Source organism: Phascolarctos cinereus, unplaced genomic scaffold (assembly GCF_003287225.1).
Source record: "Phascolarctos cinereus isolate Bilbo 61053 unplaced genomic scaffold, phaCin_HiC Scaffold_4;HRSCAF=312, whole genome shotgun sequence".
Classification (NCBI taxonomy): Eukaryota; Metazoa; Chordata; class Mammalia; order Diprotodontia; family Phascolarctidae; genus Phascolarctos; species Phascolarctos cinereus.
The window spans coordinates 575,361,766-575,386,581 of record NW_027555847.1 but is presented as its reverse complement, the minus strand read 5'-3'; the positions used below and the strand labels follow the sequence as shown (position 1 = coordinate 575,386,581).

The following is a 24,816-nucleotide window of genomic DNA, read 5'->3' as shown; positions in this document are numbered from 1 at the left end:
TTGACACTGTAAAAGGAAATGGCAAACCACTGCAGTATTTTGCCAAGAAAACCCAAAAAATAGGGTCATGAAGATTTGGATATAACTGAAATGACCAAACAATAAAAATAGCCTTGACAATGTACTCTGTCTGTTGTTCACAGAACAGCCTAGCTAAGTTCAAAAAGGCCCATCACTAGGCTCTTTCTGCTAAAGACAGATGTAATCTGTCAGTTAACTAGCATGTATTAAGCAGAGCACTAAGCACTGGGGATACAAAGAAAGGCAAAAAACAGTCCTTGTTCTCAAAGTGCTCACAATCTAATGAGGAAGAAAACATGCAAACAACTCTGTGTATGTATGCATGCATGTATGTGTACACAGACACCTACACTTATATACATGTACACATATATACACATATACATCATATGTGTAGCTATACATACACATATATACAAGTATACACATATATACATACATACATACATACATACATACATACATACATACATACATACATACATACATAGTATAATGCAAGAGAGTTTCCAAGGGAAGGCAACAAGATTTTAAGGAGGGCTAGAGAAGGCTTTCTGCAGAAGGTGGGACTTGAAGGAAACCAGAAAGCAGAGATAAGGAAGAAGAGTGTTCCAGACATGGGGGATGGCAGTGAAATGCTTAGAGTCAAGAGGTAGAGTGTCGGGAGAGATCGTGTTCATTATAGGAAAAAAAAAACCACAGTATTTCTGGTGCTACAGGAGACAAAATTTCAATTTGTAAATTTCATCAATTTATTAAATGGTATGCAACTTTCCAATACTCCAAATTTATTTTGAGGCATTTGCTCATTCTGTTTATTAGGGGACATTGGGTTATATATACACACACACATACACACACACACACACACACATATTAATGTGAGCATATATATATTTCAATGTGAGCATATATATAACCCAATGTCCCCTAATAAATAGAATGAGCAAATGCCTCAAAATAAATTTGGAGTATTGGAAAGTTGCATACCATTTAATAAATTAATGAAATTTACAAATTGAAATTTTGTCTCCTGTAGCACCAGAAATACTATTAGGAATATCATATTCACTTAGAAATTAGGGTACTGATTTAACAAAATTAATCCCTCATCCACTTGTATGCAGATTTCTTAAGAGATATAAACTTTAACAAAGTTCTGTACCCAACATTGGCTCAATCATAATCCATACTTTTTGATTTACAGTCAGTCCTCAGCATTTGTGGGTTTAACTTTGGCGACTTGATTTCATTTTTGTTATTCATTCATTTCAGTCACTTCCAACTCTTCATGACCCCATTTGGGTTTTTCTTGGCAAAGATACTGGAGTGGTTTGCCCATTCCTTCTCCAGCTCACTGAGACGAACAGGGTGAAGTGACTTATCCAGGGTCACGTAGTTAATATGTGTCTGAAGCCAGTTTTGAACTCAGAAAGATGAGTCTTCCTGATTCTAAGTCCAATGCTCTATTGACCGAAGCACCTAGCTGCCCATATGATTTTACTAGTGACCTCCTTTGTACTTTCACCTTAACAACCCTGCCCTTTAGCTTCTCAGTTCTGAGTCAGTGTCCTGCCTCCTTGTTATCCCTGCCACTGGGCTCCCTAGCATCCCGGCCAGCTCTGCGTGGAGCAGTTAAACAGCAAGCTGCCTAGTAGGCCAGGCAGGCCAGGCTAAGCAGCCCGGGATGGGAGTTCTGAGCTCAAACTGGGGGCAGGAAACTCACCCCAAGGCATGTGCTTTTCATAAGGGAACAGTTCAACCAGAAATGGAAAGGGAGATCAGAGATGCAGGTTCCTCCTTTCCCTTTTTTTACTTCAGGGTTCTTCTGACATCACCACCTCTGCCCTTCCTGGTCCTGTCTGGCATTGCCTCTCCTGTCCCCTGCATTTTATGGGTTATTTCATGTTTACAGTGTTAGGAAAAGTACATATTATCAGAATTAATGTTTTGTTATAAAGAATTGTATGTGGAAAAGTGTATTTTCATCAAGCTCTAGTGAAATATTAAAGATTTTGGTGGGCACAGGAATCTAACCCCCTATTTCCCATAGGTTAAGTGTATCAGCATTCTGAATTTTTTACTTTCGCACAGTTTTCTAGGAACACTACCCCATGAAAGTTGAGGATTGATTGTATATTGAAGAAATAACAGGAAATAAACTCATGCCCTAACCAATGAGAAGACAGAAAAACAAATCATATTACAAACGTATATGTACAGTTATATAAAACAAATTTCTGCATTAGCCCACCAGCTCTCTCTTAGAAGAAGAAATATTATAGTGAGGATAAAGTAATGATTGGATCTAGCTAACGTTTAGTGCTTGACTTAGTGTAGGACCTTGTGTAAGTGGCTCTTCCCTCTGAATATACTTCTCCCTAGCTTTTAAATCGTTAAGATGGAGATTCATAGAAGAGTTAGGCAGTGATATTGGATTTTGACTGAAATATAAGATGCTACATGCATACAACTAATATAGAAGATAGATATAGCAGTTTTTCAAATGTTTCCACTCGTTTTATATAAGCAAAATCAGATTCACATTAATTATAAGTGTATTTTTAAATGATCCAAAAGTGTGATGTAAATAGGAAATTTTGAGATCTTAGCATCACTAACTTTGTGGAATTATGAAATCTATATTTTTTCCTACAAGCCAAATTTCCTTTTAGTTGAAAGAATACTTTAATTTTGTTATGACAGTATTCACAGTCTGAAAAGCTATCATTAACACTGCAAAATAAATTCTCTGTTAACTCTTTCAATTAAGTAGAAATGTACATGTGGAGGAAATCACCTACTGACAATAGAGTTTATATACTTAAGCCAAAAATAAATTTTAATGAAATTTTTTAGATGTTTTTGAAATATGTCTACTGGATGAACCCAGTCTAGGCAAATACTTATAGTTCACCAATATCATTCCATAAATTTGGAAGAAAACATTGTAAAATATAAATATACATGATCAGAGGGTTCTGTGGTTAGAGGGAACCTTGTCTATTCCAACTTCCCTTATTTTCTCTTTGGGGAGTTCCTAAAAGGGGAAGTGGTAACTAAGGTCACACAGGTACTAAGTAGCATCCTAAGATCATAGATTTAAAGCCAAAAAGTACCTTTCAAATCATACATTCCACTTCCTTCACTTTACAGGTAGAGAAACTTAGACAAAGAGAGGTTACATGATTGAACTGGGATCAAAATCCACTTCTCTTTAACACCAAACCTGGTGTTCTTTCCATTATACTAAGTTAATTCAAATATAAATCATTTAGAAAACAAATGCGCACAAGTTTGTTACTTAGGAACCAGGAAGTTTTAAAGTTGCATTATATGATTGTACCAGCAAAATTATTATTGTATGTATTCCTTATTTTTACTAAATATATGTATATATATGCATATACATATACATACACATAAACATATTTATTTATACATATACATACACATATATTTCAGCCTTAGAGTTTAAGTGGGAAAAAGTGCCAGAGAAGTGTACACTTAATATGCAGCAACTTAAGAAACACATGAGAAAAGTTTGCTGTAATATTAACTTTGCAAGTTCAGTATGTTCTCTTTGTTAGAACTATTGCTTGGAAGGTGAACCATGTTTCACTTTTCCTTTATCCGTGAGAAAGTGTGTAAGCCAGGTATAATAAGGGAGGTTAATAGTGAACCATGAGACAAGAAAGTTAGGTGGAGCTTTAAATGCAGCTCTGTGCCACAGGATCCACTGTGACAAAGCCTACTGGTCACGGCGTTGGGAAGCCCAGGGGTCATGATAATGGCTCTGTTCTACGAGTGACCAAGCCAGGCTCTTCAGTCAGCCAATTGTGATCAACAGATTGGTTGTCCCTAATGTGTAAGAACTTCGCCATTAGCCTTCTCAGATTTCTGTCAAGGTAAAGTTATAGTAGTTAAGTATGGCATCATGGGGGCTGCTAGGTGGTGCAGTGGATAGAGTGCCAGGCCTAGAGTCAGGAAGACCTGAGTTCAGATTTCAGCCTCAGATACTTATGAGCTGTGTACCTGGACAAATCGCTTAACTCTGTTTGCCTCAGTTTCTCATTTGTAAAATGGATAAGGAAATAGCAAACCTTGCCATGGAGAGTTGGACATGCCTGAAACAACGTAAGAACAACAAAAGAGGCACCATCGGCTCTAGAATTAGAGGACCTACACCTAAGTCATAACTTGGCCACTTAATCATCCTGGGTTTCAGTTTCCTCACTTGAGTAAGAAAGAAAGGAAGAAAGAAAGAAAGAAAGGAAAGAGAGAAAGAAAGAAGAAAGAAGGAGAGAGAGAGTGAAAGGAAAGAAAGAGAGAAAGAAAGAAGAAAGAAGGAGAGAGAGAGTGAAAGGAAAGAAAGAAAGAAAGAAAGAGAGAGAGAGAGAAAGAAAGAAAGAAAAAGAAAGAAAGAAAGAAAGAAAGAAAGAAAGAAAGAAAGAAAGAAAGAAAAAGAAAGAAAGAAAGAGAGAAAGAAAGAGGGAGGAAGGAAGGAAGGGAGGAAGGAAGGAAAGAAGGAAGGAAGGAAGGAAGGAAGGAAGGAGAAAAAAAGAAAAGAAAAGGCCTTTGACTGTAGTCCTTTCCAGCTGAAGATCTTAGATCCTAAGATACTAGTGCTGCTTGTGCACTCACAAACTGTGTGACCCTGGGCAAGTCTTGATTCCTTGCACTTTCTCAACCCCATCCCCCTATATCCACTTCTTTGCCAAGATCTGTCAGTTTTACTTTTGTAGCATTTCTTGCATGTACACGAATGTGTCCTGACACCACCACCTAGTTCAGGGCTTTATCACTATATTCCTGGACTATTGCAATAACCTACTAGTTGGTCTCCCCGCTTCAGTCCATCGTCCACGTAGCTGCCCTGAACAGGGCAGCTACGTGGCACAGTAGATAGAGCACTGGCCCTGGATTCAGGAGGATCTGAGTTCAAATCAGGCCTCAGACACATAACACTTACTAGCTATGTGATCCTGGGCAAGTCACTTAACCCCCATTGCCCAACCAAAAAAATAAAGAAACAAATTAAATAAAAACACAGGTCCAACCAGGTCACCCCTTTACTCAGTAAATTCCAGTGGCTCTCTATCACCTCCAAGATGAAATATAAAATCCTTTGGCATTCAGAGTCTTTCAAACTCTTCTCTCCCTTACCGCCTTTCCCTTCTTCTTCAGCCTTAACACCCTCCAAAGTAATCACGAACTCTTCATTCCACTAACACTGACTCTCTTGCTGTTCCTGGAATGAGAAACTTCATCTCTCTGCTCTGGGCATTCTCATACCTGGAATGCTTTTCCTTTTCATCTCCATCTGCTGGTTTCCCAGGCTTCTAAAAGTCCCTGCTGAAATCACAGCTTTCATAGGAAGCCTTTCCCATCCAAGTGTCTTTCATCTTTTGATTATTTCCAATTTATCCCATACATAGATTTTTTTGTCTATAGTTTTCATGTTGTCTCTCTTAATAGATTATGAATTCCTTGAGAGAAGGGACTGTCTTTTACCTTTCTTTGTATCCTGTAAGTTTAACATAGTGTCTGGAACATAATAGGTATTTTATAAATGTTTATTTACTGGCTGTCTGGCTTTGTTTTCCTCATCTGTAAAATGGAGAAGTTGGACTAGATCATTTCAAATGTGTCTAAAATTGTATGATTGGCTTATTTTTCAAACATGGAGTGTAGTAATGTAATTATATAATTAATTTTGTTTTCAGCTATTTGCTGTGGGTGTAGGGTTTCTTGTTACAAACTTTATTCCAAATCAGAAAGGAAAAAAAAAAGATAATTCAAGGCAAAGATGGTTGGACTGGTGAAACTGTGCTCCCTCTTACTGGTTTTTCTTTTTCCTTTCAGTTTTTTCTCTCTGATTCTGTTCATTTATTGAATTAATTTTATGATGTGATACCTTTGTTTTTAGTAAAGTTATACCAGCAATTGCATTTAAATACAGATTGTCCAGCAAACTTTTAAAACTCAAATTATATAGATAACATAATGCCTACCATACAGGTCTGCTAGGTGGCACAGTGGGTGGAGCTCTGGGTTTGGAATCAGGAAGACTTATCTTCACAAGCTCAAATCTGGCCTCGGACTCTTAGCTGTGTGACCCTGGGCAAGTCACTTAACCCTGTTTGCCTCAGTTTCTCATCTTTAAAATGAACTGGAGAAGCAAATGGTGAACCACTCCATTATCTTTGCCAAGAAAACCCCAAATGGGATCAAGAAGAGTCAGACACCACTGAAACAGCTGAACAACCACCAAAAATGCCTAAAATAGTGTTGCCTGATAGTAGCTGTTTGATTATATACTCTGTGACAGAATTTTTAACTTTTTGGTTTTATCAGCTACTTCCCAGAATAGTGTCTAAAAATGTATGAAATATGATGCACTGAATTACAAAGGAAATGAATTAAATAAAAATATATTTATCAAAATATTAAAAAGAAACACATTCATGGGCCTCAGGTTAATAATCCCTTTTCTACATGTGTCTCTTAAGAAAATGGGAAATTTTGCTCTGTGATAAATTGAAGCAAAACAGAATGGCAGAACTGCAGAATGTGAATTGTGAGTGTTCTTAGATTAAAATCCTTGCATATTTTGATGAAAAATTATTTTTTCTCTAATCATTCAAGATATTGTTTGTCAGGATTTTTGTTTCTGTGTCCTGGTTATTTTCCAAATACATAGGCCCCATGTAAATTCAAAAACAACAAAAAACAATTATTAAGTTGCCTATATTTGCAAGGCACTGTGTTAGCTTATGTTCATAGAAAAAATGACCTAGTCCTTCCTGCTTTTGCAAACCTTAAGGAGCTATATAAATGTCAGCTGTGATCATTATTATAATCCTCCTGGAGTTTACAACCTTTAAGGGAAATACAACTTGCACACTGATAGCTATACCACAGCTTAGAATGCAGTGTCTGTGAGAGAGTTGAACAGGGAGGAATTGCTTCTATCTGGAGGTTAAGAAAACTTTCATGGAGATTGATACATCCAAATTAAACCCTGGTGATATACAGAAAGCTAAGGAGAAATGTAGAGATGGTTCATTCCAAATAAAGGTACATCATCCACAAGCTCGTAAAGGCTTCACGAATCAAGATAAGGTCAGTGACCTGGCCGAGTATTAAAGAATGTAAAGAGGAATAATGTAAAATAGTGCTAAAAAGTTATGTTGGAGCCAGATTGCCAAGTGCCTTAAATACTAAACTATGGGGTTTTATTTTACAGAACGATGAATTTGCCTGAATGGTGTTTGTCTAACAAACATTTCCAAATATCTACATATAATTTTCTTTTTAAAAATTTTCTCATAGTCAGTGGAGGATTTTGAGAACAAGAATTGATGAATATACTCAGACCTGTGCATGAATTAGGAAGATTAGAAAGGTAGCAGTATGAAAGGTAATTGGAAGAGGTAAGTGACTAGAGAGGCAGGGCAGCCAAGGCCTACAGTAATGGTGGTAAAGCAGTAGGGTAGGGTAGGGGTGAGGCATGTGATTAGAGTTAGATTATGGTTATTTTCCAACTTCATATAACTACAAGTGAATGAATGTGCTTAGTGAAATTCCTCTACACGAGAAATTTCACCTTTTGAGCCAACCAAAGCAAAGATTAGCATTATGAAAAGAACATTTCAGGGTATAATAATGGCTGAAAGTAAAAGGATGGGATACGTTTCTCTGATATTTCACATATTGTGCTCCCTAAATGTCTTTTCATTGTCTGCCTTATTCTTGTTTCTTTTTGCAAGCTGTTGTTGTGGTCTTTGTCAGCTGTGCAGGAATTTAAAATTTCAAGTTTCAATAAAACTTGAAAATTTTGCAGGGAAAGATAAAATATATAATTATTTAAATCCCTGATACCCAAATTATATGCTAACTGCTTCACCTATGCATTAACCTTAGGGGAACATGAAATAAATTTGGCTCATAAATTATGAGGTTTGCTTTATTTGCCTTTAACGTGAGTTATGCATTCAATGGAGGCTAATTATGCAATAGTGTGCTCTTGTATTGAATAAAATAATAACTAGCTGCCAGATCGGGTCAGTGCCAAAATGAAGTTGAAGCATTTGCCTAACCTGAAAGCCATTTATTGAGATTGCACTATTCAAGACCACACATTATTACCCTTATACAGATTTTTTTTTTTAATCCAGCTGATTCACATGCCGGTTTTGGCTCCTTTCAGAAATCCAGCGTCTACATCAGCTGGGCTTCAAAGCTGAATGTCTCCTCATAGTGTTCTACTTGGAAATACAGCTGACCCAGACTGATTTCTTAAAGTAGCCAGAAACGAGCATCTGGCCCTAATTTATACTCAGCGTATGGGCTCCCCACCAGCAGCAAATACTTCTCTTGTTCTTGTCTCTCTCATTCCCTCTGATCAGGAAGAGGGGTTCTCAGTGGTACATTCCTCCATTTTTCTGGCTGTGCTTTCTCTCAGCCAAATTCTTCTTTCTACTTGCATAAACTTCTTTTAGTTTCCTTGAAAACTTGCCTTCTTTTGGGAAATTTGTTATTATGACCACAATATTAATATCAGTATTTTTTTTCCAACAAACTTTTACTGATCCCCTACTCTGTATGAAGTGTTATTGATGTGTTTTGAGAGTTTTTATAAGGTAAGTTGTTGTGGGATGCTATTGTGATCCCTGGCTATATATATTCAAATGAGGCAATGTGGACTTTTTCTAGGCTTATTATATCATTGACTTCATTCTCTTAAAAATCTAAATCTCTAGGAAAGACTTTTCCTCTCTTCATTAAAACCCGTTTCTTTAACATTAGGAATAGTAACGCTTCTCTCATTAACAATGGATGCTTGTGAATATTTGTTATTTGAGGTCTTTACTCAGAATCTTAAAAAATAATTCTCAGAAAATTCCAATGACTATTAATTGAGCATTAAATTGCTTTTTTTTTTTCTGAAAAGGGCTTCAGAGTCGGCTCAGTGTCTCACACTCAAGTTATCATACTCAGTCAGTAACAGAGCCAGCAGCATAACTAATGTCCAACTTGTGCTAAGGTTTAACTACTAAGCAATGCTACTTTTAATTTCATAGTACCACATTAATATGGTGCAAATAAATAGCCCACCGTACTCAACAGGTAGCTTTAGGCATATGTAAATCATTTTAAACTCTGCTTGAGGTAGCCCATTGTGGGGCAGCATGGTTCTATTTTCCATCTCAGTGAAAATTACATCATGAGTTAAAATGGTATATCTGACTTGGGGTTGGTTGGAGTGGTCAAGATGATGGATCTAAGATATACTTGAAGGGATAATTGTACACAACCAGTTTAAAAGCTGGTAAATATTTAAGGGTCAAGGGTTAAATGTCAAAGCCACAGTGCTTGAGCACAGCTCCATAAAGTATCAAGAATGACTGGTAATTAAATCCAGGTTATATTTCACCAAAGGGAAATAAATTTGACAGCTAACAACCAATACTGGATTACCACCTTTCAGAGGTTAGGGATCACGCTAGTAATTGTAGGTAGTTTACAGTTTTTAATGTAATGGTTATGGGTAGAATGATTTCTTAACTTTCACAGATCACAATACTAAACAAATCTACATCTTATGAATCAAAATGTTATCACCACTAGGTATATATATTTAGTTCTTCTATCTTCATTTTAAAAGAAATACCCCGGGCTTTATCAGATTAAATCTCCTAAAGAAATGAAATCAAAAGATATGTTCAATTCTTTGTTGTTGAATTATTTTTGTTTGTTTTTTGTGTTTTGGAGAGGTTTTTTTTGTGAGCTAAATATTTCTTTGCAATTAATGATCACTAGTGTTATGGGCCACTGTGAAATGAAGTTAATTAGATTTTCTGCAGTAAATTATGTGTATAATAATGCTTTTTCTTACTCAAAATTTTATTGTTGTGAAGTAGCACAATATCTTAATAACTCCCACTATCCTTTTCCCACGTGTATATATAATAATTGCTTGGTAAGCTTCTTACCTTGAGTGAAAGCTACATACCTAAAGATGAGCTCTATCATATAGCATTAAGCAAACACAGTCATCATAATATCTTTAATAGCCATGTTTACATGCAGATCTGGAGATTATTGTTGCATTAGCTGATTTATAGGGCTATATTAAGTAAATCACACGTGGAATGCTGCTTTCAAAGAGAAGTCAAGAAAAATAGCTGTGGCCTTCCACCTTTTCTAAAGAAACCATTGAAAAAATAGGCAGAAAAAAAGATTGTTCCGTTTCTCCATATCTTCATCTTTGGACTTAGAGAATCAAGAAACTTTTATAGATCAGTTACTACAGTATTTGTTCTGTTCTTGGTATTTGAATTCCACAGCTATGTTCTGTCTGGCTTACCCGAGATTTTACAGAGATAGCTTTCAGTAGAAAAAATAATCAAAGCAGCTTGAGGAAACAATGCCAGTACTAACACCTAAATTTATACTGGTAGAACTCCTTGGTGCAGTCACATTTTCTGTGGATAATTGTGAAAATCAGTGAAATCATCAGAAAACATTTTCAACAATGCTAGTGGGGAAGAGATTTTGACTTATTAAACATGCTATTTAGGAAATGTGTTTGTTTCCCAATAGACTTCCCAAAATTCAGGGACATATCAGACTGAGTGGATTAATAGCCTCAGATTTGAAACTACTCATTTTTGTAGTTGTAGAAAAAAAAATGCATGATGGCCTGTAATAAGTTCATTTACAAATTTGTAAGGTGAGATATCAGAGGGGCAAGTAAGAGCTGAGGTTAGAGGAGTGGGTGAAAACCTCCTCCCCCCTTTTTTTTTTATTAGCTTTTCCTGTATCTGGAGACTTCCTGCCAGGATGGAACATTCCTTTGGGTTCAACATGTGGGAGGTTTTGTATGAGCAGCATAAAAGTCGAGAGACAGGTACCTGCCACTGACCTCAATATGCCTTTTGCCCTTAAACAAAAAGGGAGGGGTAGGGTTTCTTTGTCAGACCTTTCAGAGCCCTCTGTGGTCAGCTGAAGCGTGTGGGACAGCCTGAATTTTGTCTCCCAGGTCCTCCATTTCCTCCCTGTGAGGCCCAGAGTTTCCAGTGTCTGCTCTCGATGCAGGTCTTCCTTTCTGAGAGGCAAATGCTGATCTTGAGATCCTGTCCAGACCTGTGGGAAAGTGCAGCATAGCAATAGCTATTAATACTGTTCCTTTCCCACTCACTCTGAAAGGAACTCCCAACAGGAAGGTTTCATCAGCCTGCAAGAATATAGTTCCTTGGTTTTAACTCTTTGGCTTCTGCATGATTAAGTCCAACAGTGCCTTCACCTTTCAGATGTACAGATTATTTCTATAAAGCAATCATGTATTTATTTCTCCCACTGAGGATGTGAAAATTTCCTAGGGAGAATTTCCCATGATCCTCTAAGGAGATGTTAATGACATTACACTCACATAAAGGAGGGAGGCATTAATATTTGAACTCTACTATGATGATCAGCACTTTCAGCAATTCTTAGAACAGTAGTATAGGCAAGTAAAAATTGGGGAGTCTGAGAGAAGATCACTTTGTCTTGAAGAGAGATTCTTGAGTAAAATTTAACCAGTTTATATTATGAAGTTCCTTTGAGGGTTTTCTTTCTTCAAGGAGTATGTTTTTATAACTTTAGTGGAACTTCCTATTATGTTAATGAGAAATTACTGGTATCCCTTTGAGGGAAGGGCAGAGTCATAAACATCAATTATATTTTAGTACCTGCCAGGATGACTTTGGCAAAATTTAATCCTTTACCAAGTTATCTATTTAAGTTTTCCTTTACATTTTGAAAAATGAAAATGAGACATCTTTGAAATGGATAGTAATGAAACTACTCAATTAAATGTTTTAAACCTTAATTGTTAATATGAATTTAGTTATGAAGCATTCCTTCCCTTATCTCTCTTGATCTGAAAACATAGATGTAATCCACAATGGAAAAAATAATTAGTACTCTTAAAGAATGCTGACATCCAAAGATGAAGGATATTAAAGAAATTCCTATGATATTCCTAAAGTTCCTATAGAAAATTTCTATGATTGTCAGAAGTTGCTATAACTATTTATAATTCTAATGTATCTCAAAGTTACTATCATCCAATTTTTGATGATTTAAGGGGAAAAAATGAGCAAACACAAATAGATCGGCAGGCTTTCCCCCCAAAAAACAATACTTCTGCCCTTTAATATTCAATTTAAATATTATTTTCCTTTTTAAAGGTTAGTGACATAAGCTGAACCTTTTGAAAATTAAATTTTGTAAGAAAATGATTGCAGGGTAAAAGGAAATTGAGCCAATGAAATATAAAGAGTTTTACTTCCTGCATTTGAATTTTAACCTTTTCCCAAACTGTCTCTATTGTAAGATTAGCACAAAGTCTTATCAGCAAGTGAGATGGAGCAGCAGCTGGATCTCATTAAAGCATTTTGTTTAAGCTATTCTTCTTCATTACCTTTGTCACCAAGGCTTTTACTGTGCACAGAAAATGTTACTTTGTGTTAGAGATTTATGTAATTCAGGTGTCTTCTATTCTGAATGAAAGTTTAGCTGCAGCGGGAATGAGAGGTTTACAAGGATAGCCAATAGAAATTTATGGGGGGAAAAGGTAAAAATCTACAAAATCAGTGAAGAAACACGAGTTTATACAATCAGTTTAATGACCACCCTCACCCACTCTTTCTCCTCACTTTTAGGGGCAGCTCCATAACAATAAGAGAGTATTTTTCTGCATACAGAAAGATTATGAGCATTCTTTCAATTTGATTTTTCTACTGGAGTTAGAAGTAAGGATTCTTTTCATTTTCCTTGACTTTTTTTAAACTTAATTATTAATTTGGGGAAGGAGGCAGAATTAGCTGGAATTCTCAGAATACCTTACAGATTCATTAAAACTGTTGAATTTTTGCCTCATCTCTAGCCAGCAACAACAACAAAAAAAATTTAAAGTGGAAGCATTGTGATACTGAAAAGAGCATTGATTCTGAGTCAGAAGCCCTGGATTAGAATCATATATCAAACGCTTAAAACCTCTAGGGCCATGGGCCAGTCACTTGACAACTGAACAGGTAGCTACATGGCGAATCTCAGCACAGAACTTGGAGTCAGGATATCCTACCTGAGTGCAAATCCTGCCTCATACACTTATTAGCTGTGTAACCCTAGACAAGTCACTTAACCTCTATCAGCTTCAATTTACTCATTTTTAAAATCAGGATAATAATAACACTTATTCCACATGGTTATTGTGAGTAATATATATAAAGTACTTTGTAAGCCTTAAAGCACTGTATAAATGTTAACTGTGGTGGTGGTGGTTGAGGTGGAGGTGGAGGTGGTGGAGGTCAGCTGGGGTCTGAGTTTCCTCATCTGTAAAATGAGGGAGTTAGACTAGAGGAATCTTGAGGTCACTTCCAACTTTAGCTCCATCTTAAGTTCCTCTGGATAACGTAAACAATACTAAAAGCAGTTTACCAAAGGGTACATTCATAACCACATAAAACAGGAGAACTTTTTAAATTCAGATTAGATTGGTTAGATCCAATGGCGTCACACTCAGAGGAATGGGGGCCAGTAAACTGTACATAAGGTCCCTGCAGGCCACATGTTGACCTAGTTTTAAAATGCAATATTATCCATTTTTATCTATTTTTTATTTTGTTAAATATTTACCAATGAGATTTTAATAATATATTTAAAATACATTAATATAGAGCTTTAAGGTTTGCAAAGTGCTTCACATGTATTCCTCAATTGGTCCTCAAAACGATAGGTGCTTTTATTATCCCTATTTTATAATTATATATTTATTCTGCACTAAGTGTTGTGGGCCACATGTGACCCACAGGCTACACATTTGACACCTCATCTCTAATCTATAATTATTTAACTTCACTCCTAGTTCTTTATAGATTATAAGAGTAGCGAACAGGCTTGCAAAGCAAATCCTGAATATCAATCATCTTCTGGCAATCTCATTTTACTTTTGTATATCCTGTCTGGATTTTTCTCAGTGGCATTCCTTTTGACCTCAGAAGCAGTCATACCTTGAAATCTTTAAGGTTATGTAGTATATTGCATAATGTGAAAAGTAGGGAGTGGTGAAGGGAAAGAAATGAGTATTTTTTTTTGAATGCCTGCTGTGTGTCATTCATGATGCTATATGCTTTACAAATAGTATTTGATCCTCACACCAAGCCTCTGAAATAGGTTCTTTTATTATCCCTATTTTACAGTTGAGGAAATTTTGTGTCAGTGGTTAAGTGACTTGTGAAGGGGTCAGCAGCTAGTATATGTCTGAGAATGGATTTGGTCTCTGGTCTTCTGGACTGCAGGCCTAGCACTCTATCCAAACAGTACCTCCTAACTGCCACAAATTCAAATAATGTGTAAAATCCTTTATTTTCTTAAATATTAAATTTATATCCCACTCCTTTTCAGGATACAAATAAATTCTTTAGATTAAATCCACTAACTCACATCTTTAAGTTCCATCGTCATCCAAAGCACTATGTGCTGGGCTAAGCAAGTTGAATGGGCCCGGTCCCTTGTTCCTTCTGCAATCTGAGATGCTTGACTCATTCAGTTTTGAATGAGAAAGAACCTGAGAGATCATCCAGTTCATTTCCCTCATTTGAGCCTTGGAGGTGTGAAAATGACAGAGTTAAGAGTAGGACCAGGTCTCTACATTTCCATTTGAGAGCTTCTTTCACTTCACTGCCCTGACTACCTCTGAACAAGAGCTAAAAACTTTATGTGCTCAGTTACATTTTCTCCTATCTTATTATTATTAATCAATTTAGAGTATTAATTTCTGCCATTGAGCATAATGTGAGTAATCTTCTTCCCACAAAGAATGAGTCTGTCAGATCAACTAAGGATTTAATTTCTATCAAACTCAGGGAATAATAAACTTGCATTTTATTCTTGGTGCCAAGTTGAAGTTTAAAATTTTGTACTGTACTATCCTCCCTGCCTTTTAATGGGTAAAATAAATTGGATGTTTAAAGTGTACTATAAATTCTGCCAGACAACAGAGAGAGGGAGACAGACAGACAGACAGACAGACAGACACACACACACACACACACACACACACACACACACACACAGTGAGAGAGAGAGAGAGAGAGTTCACTGACCAAATTTAGTGTTTTTAGAGTCTTTGATTCTCATTTTGAACTCTTTGATTATTTTCACTCAAGTACTGTAATTGGCCTTTTCCTTCCCAGTCTGACCACTAGCTGATTCTTACAGAATTATCGGGGGTTTTTTGACAGATTATAAAGCATCCTAATAGATAATTGTGGTACCATCTGAGCTTTTGTTTTGATTTCTGATATATGATGTCAGTGGCTTATAAATATTATAAAGAAAATCACTGGAAACTTAAAAAGCATGTTCAAATCATGTTTGAATATGGAAAAGGGAGAAAAAGCAAGGTATAATTACTTTTTCGCAAAAATGTAGCTTCTTTCTAATGACTAACATTATTTTGCCCAGACATAGCTTTTTCTTATATATATTCAAAGTGCTTGGTGTAGAAGAGGTCAGCTTCCTATTAGAAACCTAATAAAATACGGAGATGAGAAGCTCAGGGCATGAGTGCTGTGCCTGATTGTCTTTCAGGCTTCCTTTTGAAATCAAATAATTCCCTGTGCCAAGAATCAAACGCACGTGACTAAATTTTCTCACAGGGGGCCATGAAACTGAATGAAACAGGAATTTAAAAGTCTATGAATACTCTTCCTAAAATGATTTATGTTGGACTGTTTGGGGGATTGCTTATTGGATAGTTTTGTGTGATGTTACTGTTTTACCAACCCTCCATTAAAAAAAGAAGTATCTGGTGAATTACACATTTGTGTTGGATAGAGACAGTTACTGTGCTGAGAAATACTAGCCAAAAACTAAGTTATTTTTAATTTTGTCTTACACAGGAGTGTAAAGAAGTTTGTTTGTTTTTTAAACCAATGAGGGAGAATAGTAATCTGAGTACTCTCCACATAGTTGTCATGTACTAAAAAAGATGGATCCCAACTGGAACAGACTGACAGAAGATCTATCATGGTGCCCCCTGACATTAGGTAACCTCCTGTAGCCCTTGAGACCTTCAGAGCAATTGCTCAGGGAAATGCAACTTTGCTGGTCCATGTCTGTCGTGCCAAATGGAAATGTGTCTTAAAATAGCTTGGCTACTCTTTTCACTACTGAGAAAATTTTAAATGGAATATTTACTTTAAAGAGTAGAAATGAAAGAATGTAGAACAACATCTTTCAGTTTGATCCTAATTGAAAAAACAATTCCATTGATCAGTGTAATTGAAAACATAACAAATACTTTTATCTACTTGTCATTATTTTTCCTTTGCTAGATTTCCACTAGTAGATTCTAAAAGAATATCCTTAATAAAAGTTTTATTACAATGTCCTGTAAATTTCTTTTAGAAATAAACTTGCTATGTTAAATCTATTATGTGTATAAAGACATTTTTTATTTTTAAATGAGTAAAACTGGTGTTATTCTGCTAAGTATTGGAATGCATGTATTTTTTTTTAATGGAAACATTTCCTATGAAGATATTTCAAGACATTATAGTTGGGATATAAACCTCTTAATTGACTTTGTCTAATGGGCAATGTTGTCTTATCTTCATTTCCATCTCCATAAATTATCCTTTTTGTTGAATAATGAACATTTTGCTATCCAGAACTCATCCATCTGAAGCAAAAAAGAAAATTAAAACTATTGTTTTCTTGGTTTGAGTTTTAGAACTTTGCTGAAAGAAACAGGTCATCCAAAGTATGTGTGGGGTGTGGATTTTTTTGCTACATAAAGATTTGTCATTAATCTAAGCATATGTCTCCTTGTGTTAAGTAATTTACGGTTTAATTACAGTCTTGCTATGCTCTCTCAGGAAGGGGAGGAGAAGGAAAAGGAAGAAAAGGCAAAAAAGAGGTTTTTGTAATTGTGTGTTGCATTCAGGATTTAGATCTCACCTTATAAAGTTTTTATTACAACCTCCTCCTTCCATACTTGTGCCATGATATAGTGAATCACTCCTCCTTGTCTCTGAATACAAGTGCAGTTCTCATGTTTTATCCTGACACCTCTTAGATGAGCTTCCCATGCACTAGGAAGGGAGGACACTTGATGCTTCTAATGTTATTCTGATGCCTCCCCTTCTCTTCCAGCTTTGGCCATGAAGCTCAGTAGGAGATGACATGTAGCCTGTCCCCTTGCTGATTAATGTACTTGAGGGTTCATACCACCCTTTGTCTCCTTGCAGTATGTTCATTATAAAGGCTCAGCTTTTCATATATTCAGCTGTAGGGGTGAGCTAGGCAGAGATCCAGTGGCGCCAACATTTTCCGTCCTTTGTATGAGTGCTCAGAGACCAATCCCAAGAAGCTGACAGTGGTTTCACTCACCGCTAATGATCTTCAGTAGCTGAAAACTTCCTTCCTTGTGTGGCCCAAACACTTTACTGGATAAATGTGTGATTTGGATTGCAGCTGTAAGGGCCAAAGCATGATAAGGTTCATTTTACATGTCATACTTGCACTATGAAAGTTTTCTCTGAGGTTTGTCAGACATATTGCAGGCACAATTTAATTCCAAGAAAAAAGTTAATTTCTGCCTGAGCAGGCGTTAGCATCTGTGTTTTCCCAAATGTGAGGACCTCAATTTGCCATTTGTTTTTTTACTAATTATATAGACATTCAAGCCAACAGTTTAGTGGCAGATTTTTTCTTTTCCAGACCACTATGTCACAGGTCTCAGCCTCACCTGGACTCTTCCACCTTCCTCTCTTTTTTAGTACTATCTTTTACTGCTTATGTTAACAGGTCACCTTTGAATAACTCTCAGTGGAATCAAATACTGTTTCAAGTCAAAATAAGTCTATTCATACCCTCATCTCCACCCACAACCTCAAACCTTTTCTATTATTTATGAACTATTAAAATTAGGAAGGTATTTCTTCAATCTTGTTGCATATACAAACATGCACGCACCGAGATAAAATTATGAGTGTATAACTTGCCAGAGAAGTATGAAAAATAAGCTCACTTAATTCCAGGGTTTAAAAGATTACATTATGCATAGTAAAGATTTTCTTCAGCTTACAGTCTTGAAAATTGTAGAACAATTTCATTTTACTGTCCTACTTGCCCTGGTAAATAACCTGTAAATGGACTCCAGCTCTTCATATAAATAATCCCTACAGGTGTGCACAGAGCTTTCAAGACATCACTGAAAACCTAAGAAGGGTGGGAAAGTCTTTGTTCAGATGCAGGTGGATCCTCAGAAAGCCAAATTTTAAAAAGCTTTCTCTTGATTATCTTCAGAGTGACATGGTATTCCTCAGTGTCTGTGTGCATAATATAGAATCATATTCCCCTAAAAGCTGCCTTTGGGATTAATACCTCTAAGTGACACATGGTACCTACTCCCTTTCGCCCTTGGCTAGTGGCCACAACATTGTACCAAAAAAAAAAAGTACAAAGAGGTACTTAATGATGCCTTGCATTCAGAATATGCATACCGCTGAATGCCATGTAGTCAAATGAGGACTATGGAGATGATTTAGAAGGACCTAGTGTACCCATTAAATGCCTAAAATCACACTAATGATTTTCTATCCAACCAGGAAACCATTTAATGATGACTGTGACTGAATATCTATCCTCCATGGCACTATTTTGGAAACAAGTTGTTTCTCTACTGGCAAAATGAAGCAGGTCATTTGCCCTATCTCCAGAGAATTTCTTGCTTTCCATTTCTGTCAAAGTGATCATTTGGAAAAATGCTAGCAAGATTAAATTCTTTTGGTAAATTGTTTTCTAGGTTTGGTTGAAAAGCATTAACTTTTTTGAAATGGACAAACATAGAAATAACTCAAAATGTCAGAATGGAATTGAGAATTTTCTCTGTTTCTTTTTCTAATGCAAGAATTTAAGTTTTCTACTTAGCTTTGTAGTATAGTATTTCTTCCTAAAAGATTTATTTCAGTGATTTTTCAATACTTGGGAAAACACTATAAACCATTTTTTCAAACAGGACAGGGATAGGGTCTTGACTTGTAATTTTTTTGTATAGGGAACTTCCAGATGGGGAAATTCACTCTGTCAATAAAGTTAAGTACTATCTCTGCAACTTAAGAGTCAGAGTGTTGCTTAGAGCGCTGATAGGTTAAATAACTTTCCCAAGAGGCAGGATTTGAACTGGCTACAAGGCCAGTTCTCTCTATTCTACTCCGCAAATGCCTCTGTAAGTCAGATTATTGTTAATGTAGTGCATCTTCATCCCAGGTTCAAATTAGTATCTCATTTGTTGTTGCTGGGTTTCCTTACAGATTAGAGAAAGGGGCTAAGAAATGGTTTTGGTCCTAAAAGAGAATTTCTGTCCATTTTCTTTTTCTTGTCCTTGTTGAGGAAACAAGTTGCTTCTTAGTTACTCAATTGTTAATCAATAATAATATAATAGGTAGCACTTATATGGAGCTTTAAACTTTGCAAAGAATTGTACAATTACATCATTTGATCCTCATAACAACCCTGGAATATAGTTAGACAGCTAAGTTGCATAGTGGATAAAGCCCTGAGCCTAGAGTCAGGAAGACCTGAGTTCAAATTTGACCTCAGACACTAACTATGTGACCCTGGGCAACTCACTTAACTACTGTTTGCCTGACTGTCCTGAACTGTAAAATGCAAATAATAATAAAACCTACTTCCCAGGGTTTATTTAAGAATAAAATGAGACAATATTTGTAAAGCACTTAGCACAGTGCAGGGCACATAGTAGGTGTTATATAAATGGCTAGTTGTTATACTGTTTTTGTCATTATTATTATGTAGGTATATTATGTAATACTATATATAATAATATTGTATGTTATTATGCAGGTCACTCTTTGTGACCCCATGGACCAGAGCACACCAGGCCCTTCTGTCCTCTACTATCTCCCAAAGTCTGTGCAAGCTCATGTTTGTTGCTTCCATGACACTATGTTTCCATCTCATCTGCTGCTGTACCCTTCTCCTTTTGCCTTTAATCTTTCCCAACATCAGGGCCTTTTCCAATGAGTCCTGTTTTTTCATCATGTGACCAAAGTTTTTAAGCCTCAGCTTCAATCTTTGTCCTTCTAATGAGCCATCTGAATTAATTTCTTTAAGTATTTACTGATTTAATTTACTGTTCAAGAGACTCTTTAAAAAGTATACAATGTTATCATTATTATTATTATTATTATTATTATCTTCATTTTACAGATAAGCAACCTGAGGTCAACTTGCTTAGGAAGTCACTTAATAGCAATTAATATAGCAAGTGTCCAAGACTGGATTTGAGCTCAAGTTTTCTCAACTGCAGGTCCAGTGCTGGTCCAGAGTCACCTAATTAATCTCTTAATGACTTCAAAAGTGGACATGAACCCATGGTTGACAAATCTCTTGTTGATTCAGATAATGGATTTCTTAAATTAGTTGTTGCCTTGACACCCAAATAAATAATATTTTCTACTAGAAAGCAACATGTCCAAAGTTTCCTATTCCATGTAAACTTCCATTTATTAGGTCAGCTATACTGTTTAAATCTACAAATAGCTTTTCATAGAAGATCATAGATTTTTAGTGTGAAGGATTAGTCTATGCCTCTCTTTTTGCAGATGAAGCCACTGAAACTCAGAAAAGTGAAGTAATTTACCCAAGGTCACACATGTCACAAGTCAGAGAAGCAATATTTGAACTTTGATTCACTGACTCCAAGTTCAGAGTTCTTTCCACTGTATCCATGATGCTTCTGTTCCACAAACAGGAGCTTCTAAATCAATAAGGGCATGTGTTTTTTTTTAAATACTATGCATAAACCTTAACTGGATCTTATAGTAGTAACCAAGTATTCTTTAAGAATTAGAAATTGTGGAACTATGCCCAAAGGGCTAAAAAAATGTGCATACCCTTTGATCCAGCAATAGCACTTCTAGGGCTATATCCCAAAGAGATCATATAAATGGGAAAAGGACCCACATGTACAAAAATATTCATAGGAGCACTTTTTGTGGTGGCAAAGAATTGGAAATTGAGAGGATGCCCGTCAATTGGGGAATGGCTGAGCAAGTTGTGGTATATGAATGTAATGGAATACTATTGTGCTGTAAGAAATGATGAACAGGCTGACTTCAGAAAAACCTGGAAAGACTTATATGGTCTGATGCTGAGTGAAGTGAGCAGAACCAAGAGGACTTTGTACACAACAACAGCCACGTTATGTGATGACTACTGTTGTGAAACTGAACCCTTCTCAGCATTACAAGGATCTAAGACATCTCCAGAGGCCTTGTGATGGAAAATGCTGTCCACAGCCAAAGAAAGAACTGTGGAAGTTGAATTGCTATCACTTATTTTTACCTTCTGTTGAGTTTTGTTTCATCTTTCTGATGGTTCCTCCTATTGGTTTTAATTTTTCCTTACAACTTCACTAATGTGAAAATAAGTTTAATAGGAATGTAAATGTAAAGCCTATTTCAGATTGTGTGCCATCTTGGGGAAGGTTGGGGGGGAGGAAGGGGGAGAAAAATTTTCAACTCAAAAGAATATGGAAGTGATTGTTGATAAATCAAAATAAATTAATAAATTTTTTAAAAGAATTAGAAATTGATCATTTAGGGACATTTCTCCTAAATGATATAAAATTTAGATGGAAAAGCAAAAGACAGTGGCTGTTCTCCATAGTCTAATGGAGGCAACAACATACAAATAATAGCCAGGATTTATGTGGCACATTAAAGTTACAAAAGAGCTTGCAAATATTAACTCATTTTTCTTAAAACAACATTGGGAGGTAGGTACTATTATTATCATCGTATTACAGATGAGGAAACTGAGGCATTATGTAGGCTTAGTATCTTCCTAATCCTTGATCTTGCAGATAGAGGCAAAATTATGAAATGATGTATTGTACCATTAGAAGGTACTCATTCCAGAATCCCATAGAGGTTTCCAACTCTCAAAATAAACTTAGCTAAAAGAATCAAGGGGTCAGCATGGTTAACTTGGCGCAGTGGTAGAATTATTAATCCATATAAAGAACTCAAACCTCTGAAGGGAAATTAGAAATAATCTCAGATGACCAGTTTAATGGCAAACAACTGGGGAAGATTTTTTTTTAGAGAGCACCACCCAGTGCGATCTTGAAGAGACCAAAGGGCAACGTTATCTTTTGATGAAATAGAGTAATACCTAAATTTATTCCATTCTTTTATCATCCTCCCTCCCTGTTATGAAATGAAATGCTATAAAAGAACCAGTGTTTTATAATTCAGAGAACCATGCTTACCCTCAAGGTTATTTCAATTAATTTTCAGAACCTGAGCAAAATATTTTATAGCAACAATGTCACATTCCTACTATTTCATTCCCTTTGGTTTCATAAATGCATTAATCAGTTCCATTTATACCATAGTATACATGTCATCTGGATCGATGTTATCTGATCTATGTATGTTCCAAAAGTTCTCTTACCTCCTTTAAAAAAAAAAATTGAAGGACAGTCTTTTTGTCATGTGCCAGAATATGTTTATTGTCTGATATTTGTAGCTGGCAGATACTGTGATCTTTCCTCATCTCCCTCTTCTGGGTTCCCAGGATTCCTTCAAATCTCATATAAAATCCTACCTTCTATAAGAAACCTTGCATATTCTCCTTAGGGCCAGTGTCTTCCCTCTGTTATCTCCAATTTCTCTTTTATAGACACATGGATTTGTATGTTATATATGTGTGTTTTGTTTTGACATATTTGTTTGTACATTTTCTCCCCAGTACTGTGAGCTTCTTGAGAATTGGGAATGGTTGGTTTGTTTTTTTAACCTTTCTTTGTATCCCCAGCACTTAGCCCAGTGCCTGGCACATAGTAGATCCTTAATAAATTTAGTTATTATTGAACATATATTGAGCATTTATAGTGGCCCTAATACTATGCAGAATAGAGAGTTAAATATTCCTATCTATATGTGATACTGGTAAAAATAGAATACACACTATATAAGAGTAGAGTTCTCATTAACTAATGGGAGTAGAAGGTTTAAAATTAGTCTGTATGATTACTAACACAGAAGATACACAGGAAAACCCATGTAAGTCCGAATAGGAGCCTTCATAGGAAGTGTTTATTGTCTCACAAGATACTTTAAAATTTTACCTGTGTATAGTCCCTATGCTTTATGTGACTGAAAGCAGAGATCATTTCATTTTGGTCTTTGTATTCCCACCACTTAGTGGAATAGCACATAGTAGGGGCTTACCAATAATTTGTTGATTGGCTATTTGCCCAGTTGTGTAGAGTGTAGAAGTGCCATTGGGAACAGTTTTGTAAGGAGAGGGAAGTGAAGGGAAGAAGAGTAGCAGCAGCAAAAGATGATAGTTAACATTTATATAGTATCTCTAGGTTTGCAAAGCAGTTTACATAGCTGATCTATCTTGATCCTCACAACAACTTTGTGAGGTATGTGCTATTTTTATTCCTATTTTATAGGTCTCTTTGTCCTCCAGTTTGTGGAAACCCCCTGACCAAGTGTATACTACATCATCACTCATGAACATAATTAAAGACAGCATCCACTACTCTACAGAAGCATGCCAATCCCACAAACATTTAATATTTTTATGGATGAGATTGTAATCCACTTCATTGTCCATTCATAACTCCTTTAGCAGCAGCTAGGTGGCATAGTGGATAGAGTGAGTCAGGAAGACTCATCTTCCTGAATTCAAATCTGACTTCAGATACGTATTATCTTTGTGATCCTGGGCGAGTCATTTAAGCTGGTTTGCCTCAGCTTTCTCAACTGTAAATTAGGAGGACATGACAAAGTAGTCCATTGTCTTTGCCAAGGAAACCCCAAATAGGGTTACAAAGAGTCAGATATGACTGAAAAAATGATTCAACAGCTCAACATATCTCCTCTTGGCCTTCTCATTGGCCAATTACATTCATGGCCAACCACTAAAGTTGGGACCTTTGATTTTAACCATTATTCATAGAAAAGCATCTGTCTTTTGCACACTTTAAGGTGGACATTTCCTTCATCCCTTAGACAAATACACAGATCAAAGTACATCTAACCCAGCAATACTTGGTATATTGAAATGTAGCATTTTCCTCCTTTAATTTGCATTTCATTCATCCTTATCACTAACAGGTATTTGTAATATAAAAGAACTCAGATCAAGCTTATTTCTATCCTTTACAGTATAATGAAGTGCTATTAATTTAAAACATACTTCATAAGACCTATCCATCCTGGTCCTTACCTATAAAGGTTTAGCGACTCAAATACCATAATGGTCTCACTTAAATGATGTTTTCACCTTATGGACTCCTAGGATAACTTCCGAGAAAGGCTCCAATGTATTTAGACAAAGCTCGTATTAGACTTGCCTATAGACATGGTGATTGTTGGATTTGATTTCAGTCTTTAGCTACATTGTATCCCTAGCAATTCTCTTTAAACTCAGGAAATCATGGCTGTAGAGTATGGCCAAATGCTTTATCTGTAGGAATGGCACATACACATAAAAGAACATCTATTCAAATCCTATAGAATTTATTTCTTCAGTGAGCAGAAGAAAGAATTAAAGTTATCACCCCCTGTTTTTGAATATTTTAGGTAAAACTAAGAATATAACAATCTTATTTGAAAGTGTATGCAACATTCCATACCTGTAGCCCCCCAACCTCAATATTTTGTTTTTTTTTAATTAACAGAAATCTGTTAC

General features: G+C 36.0%; 1 protein-coding gene across 7 annotated transcripts in view; it reads left to right on the top strand.

Moving 5' to 3' along the window:
- Positions 1–24,816, top strand: part of GMDS (GDP-mannose 4,6-dehydratase) — a 785,826-nt gene that overhangs the window by 466,933 nt on the left and 294,077 nt on the right. The window contains exons 8-9 of one of the 7 annotated variants that reach the window (XM_020970088.2): positions 12,735–12,824; positions 15,978–16,259. The exons of the other annotated variants lie outside the window; for them this stretch is intronic. Coding sequence (XP_020825747.1) covers positions 12,735–12,824; positions 15,978–16,061 — 174 coding nt within the window. The 3' untranslated portion in view covers positions 16,062–16,259. Of the gene's footprint in view, positions 1–12,734; positions 12,825–15,977; positions 16,260–24,816 lie in introns of those variants that run through there. 7 annotated transcript variants of the gene reach the window in all.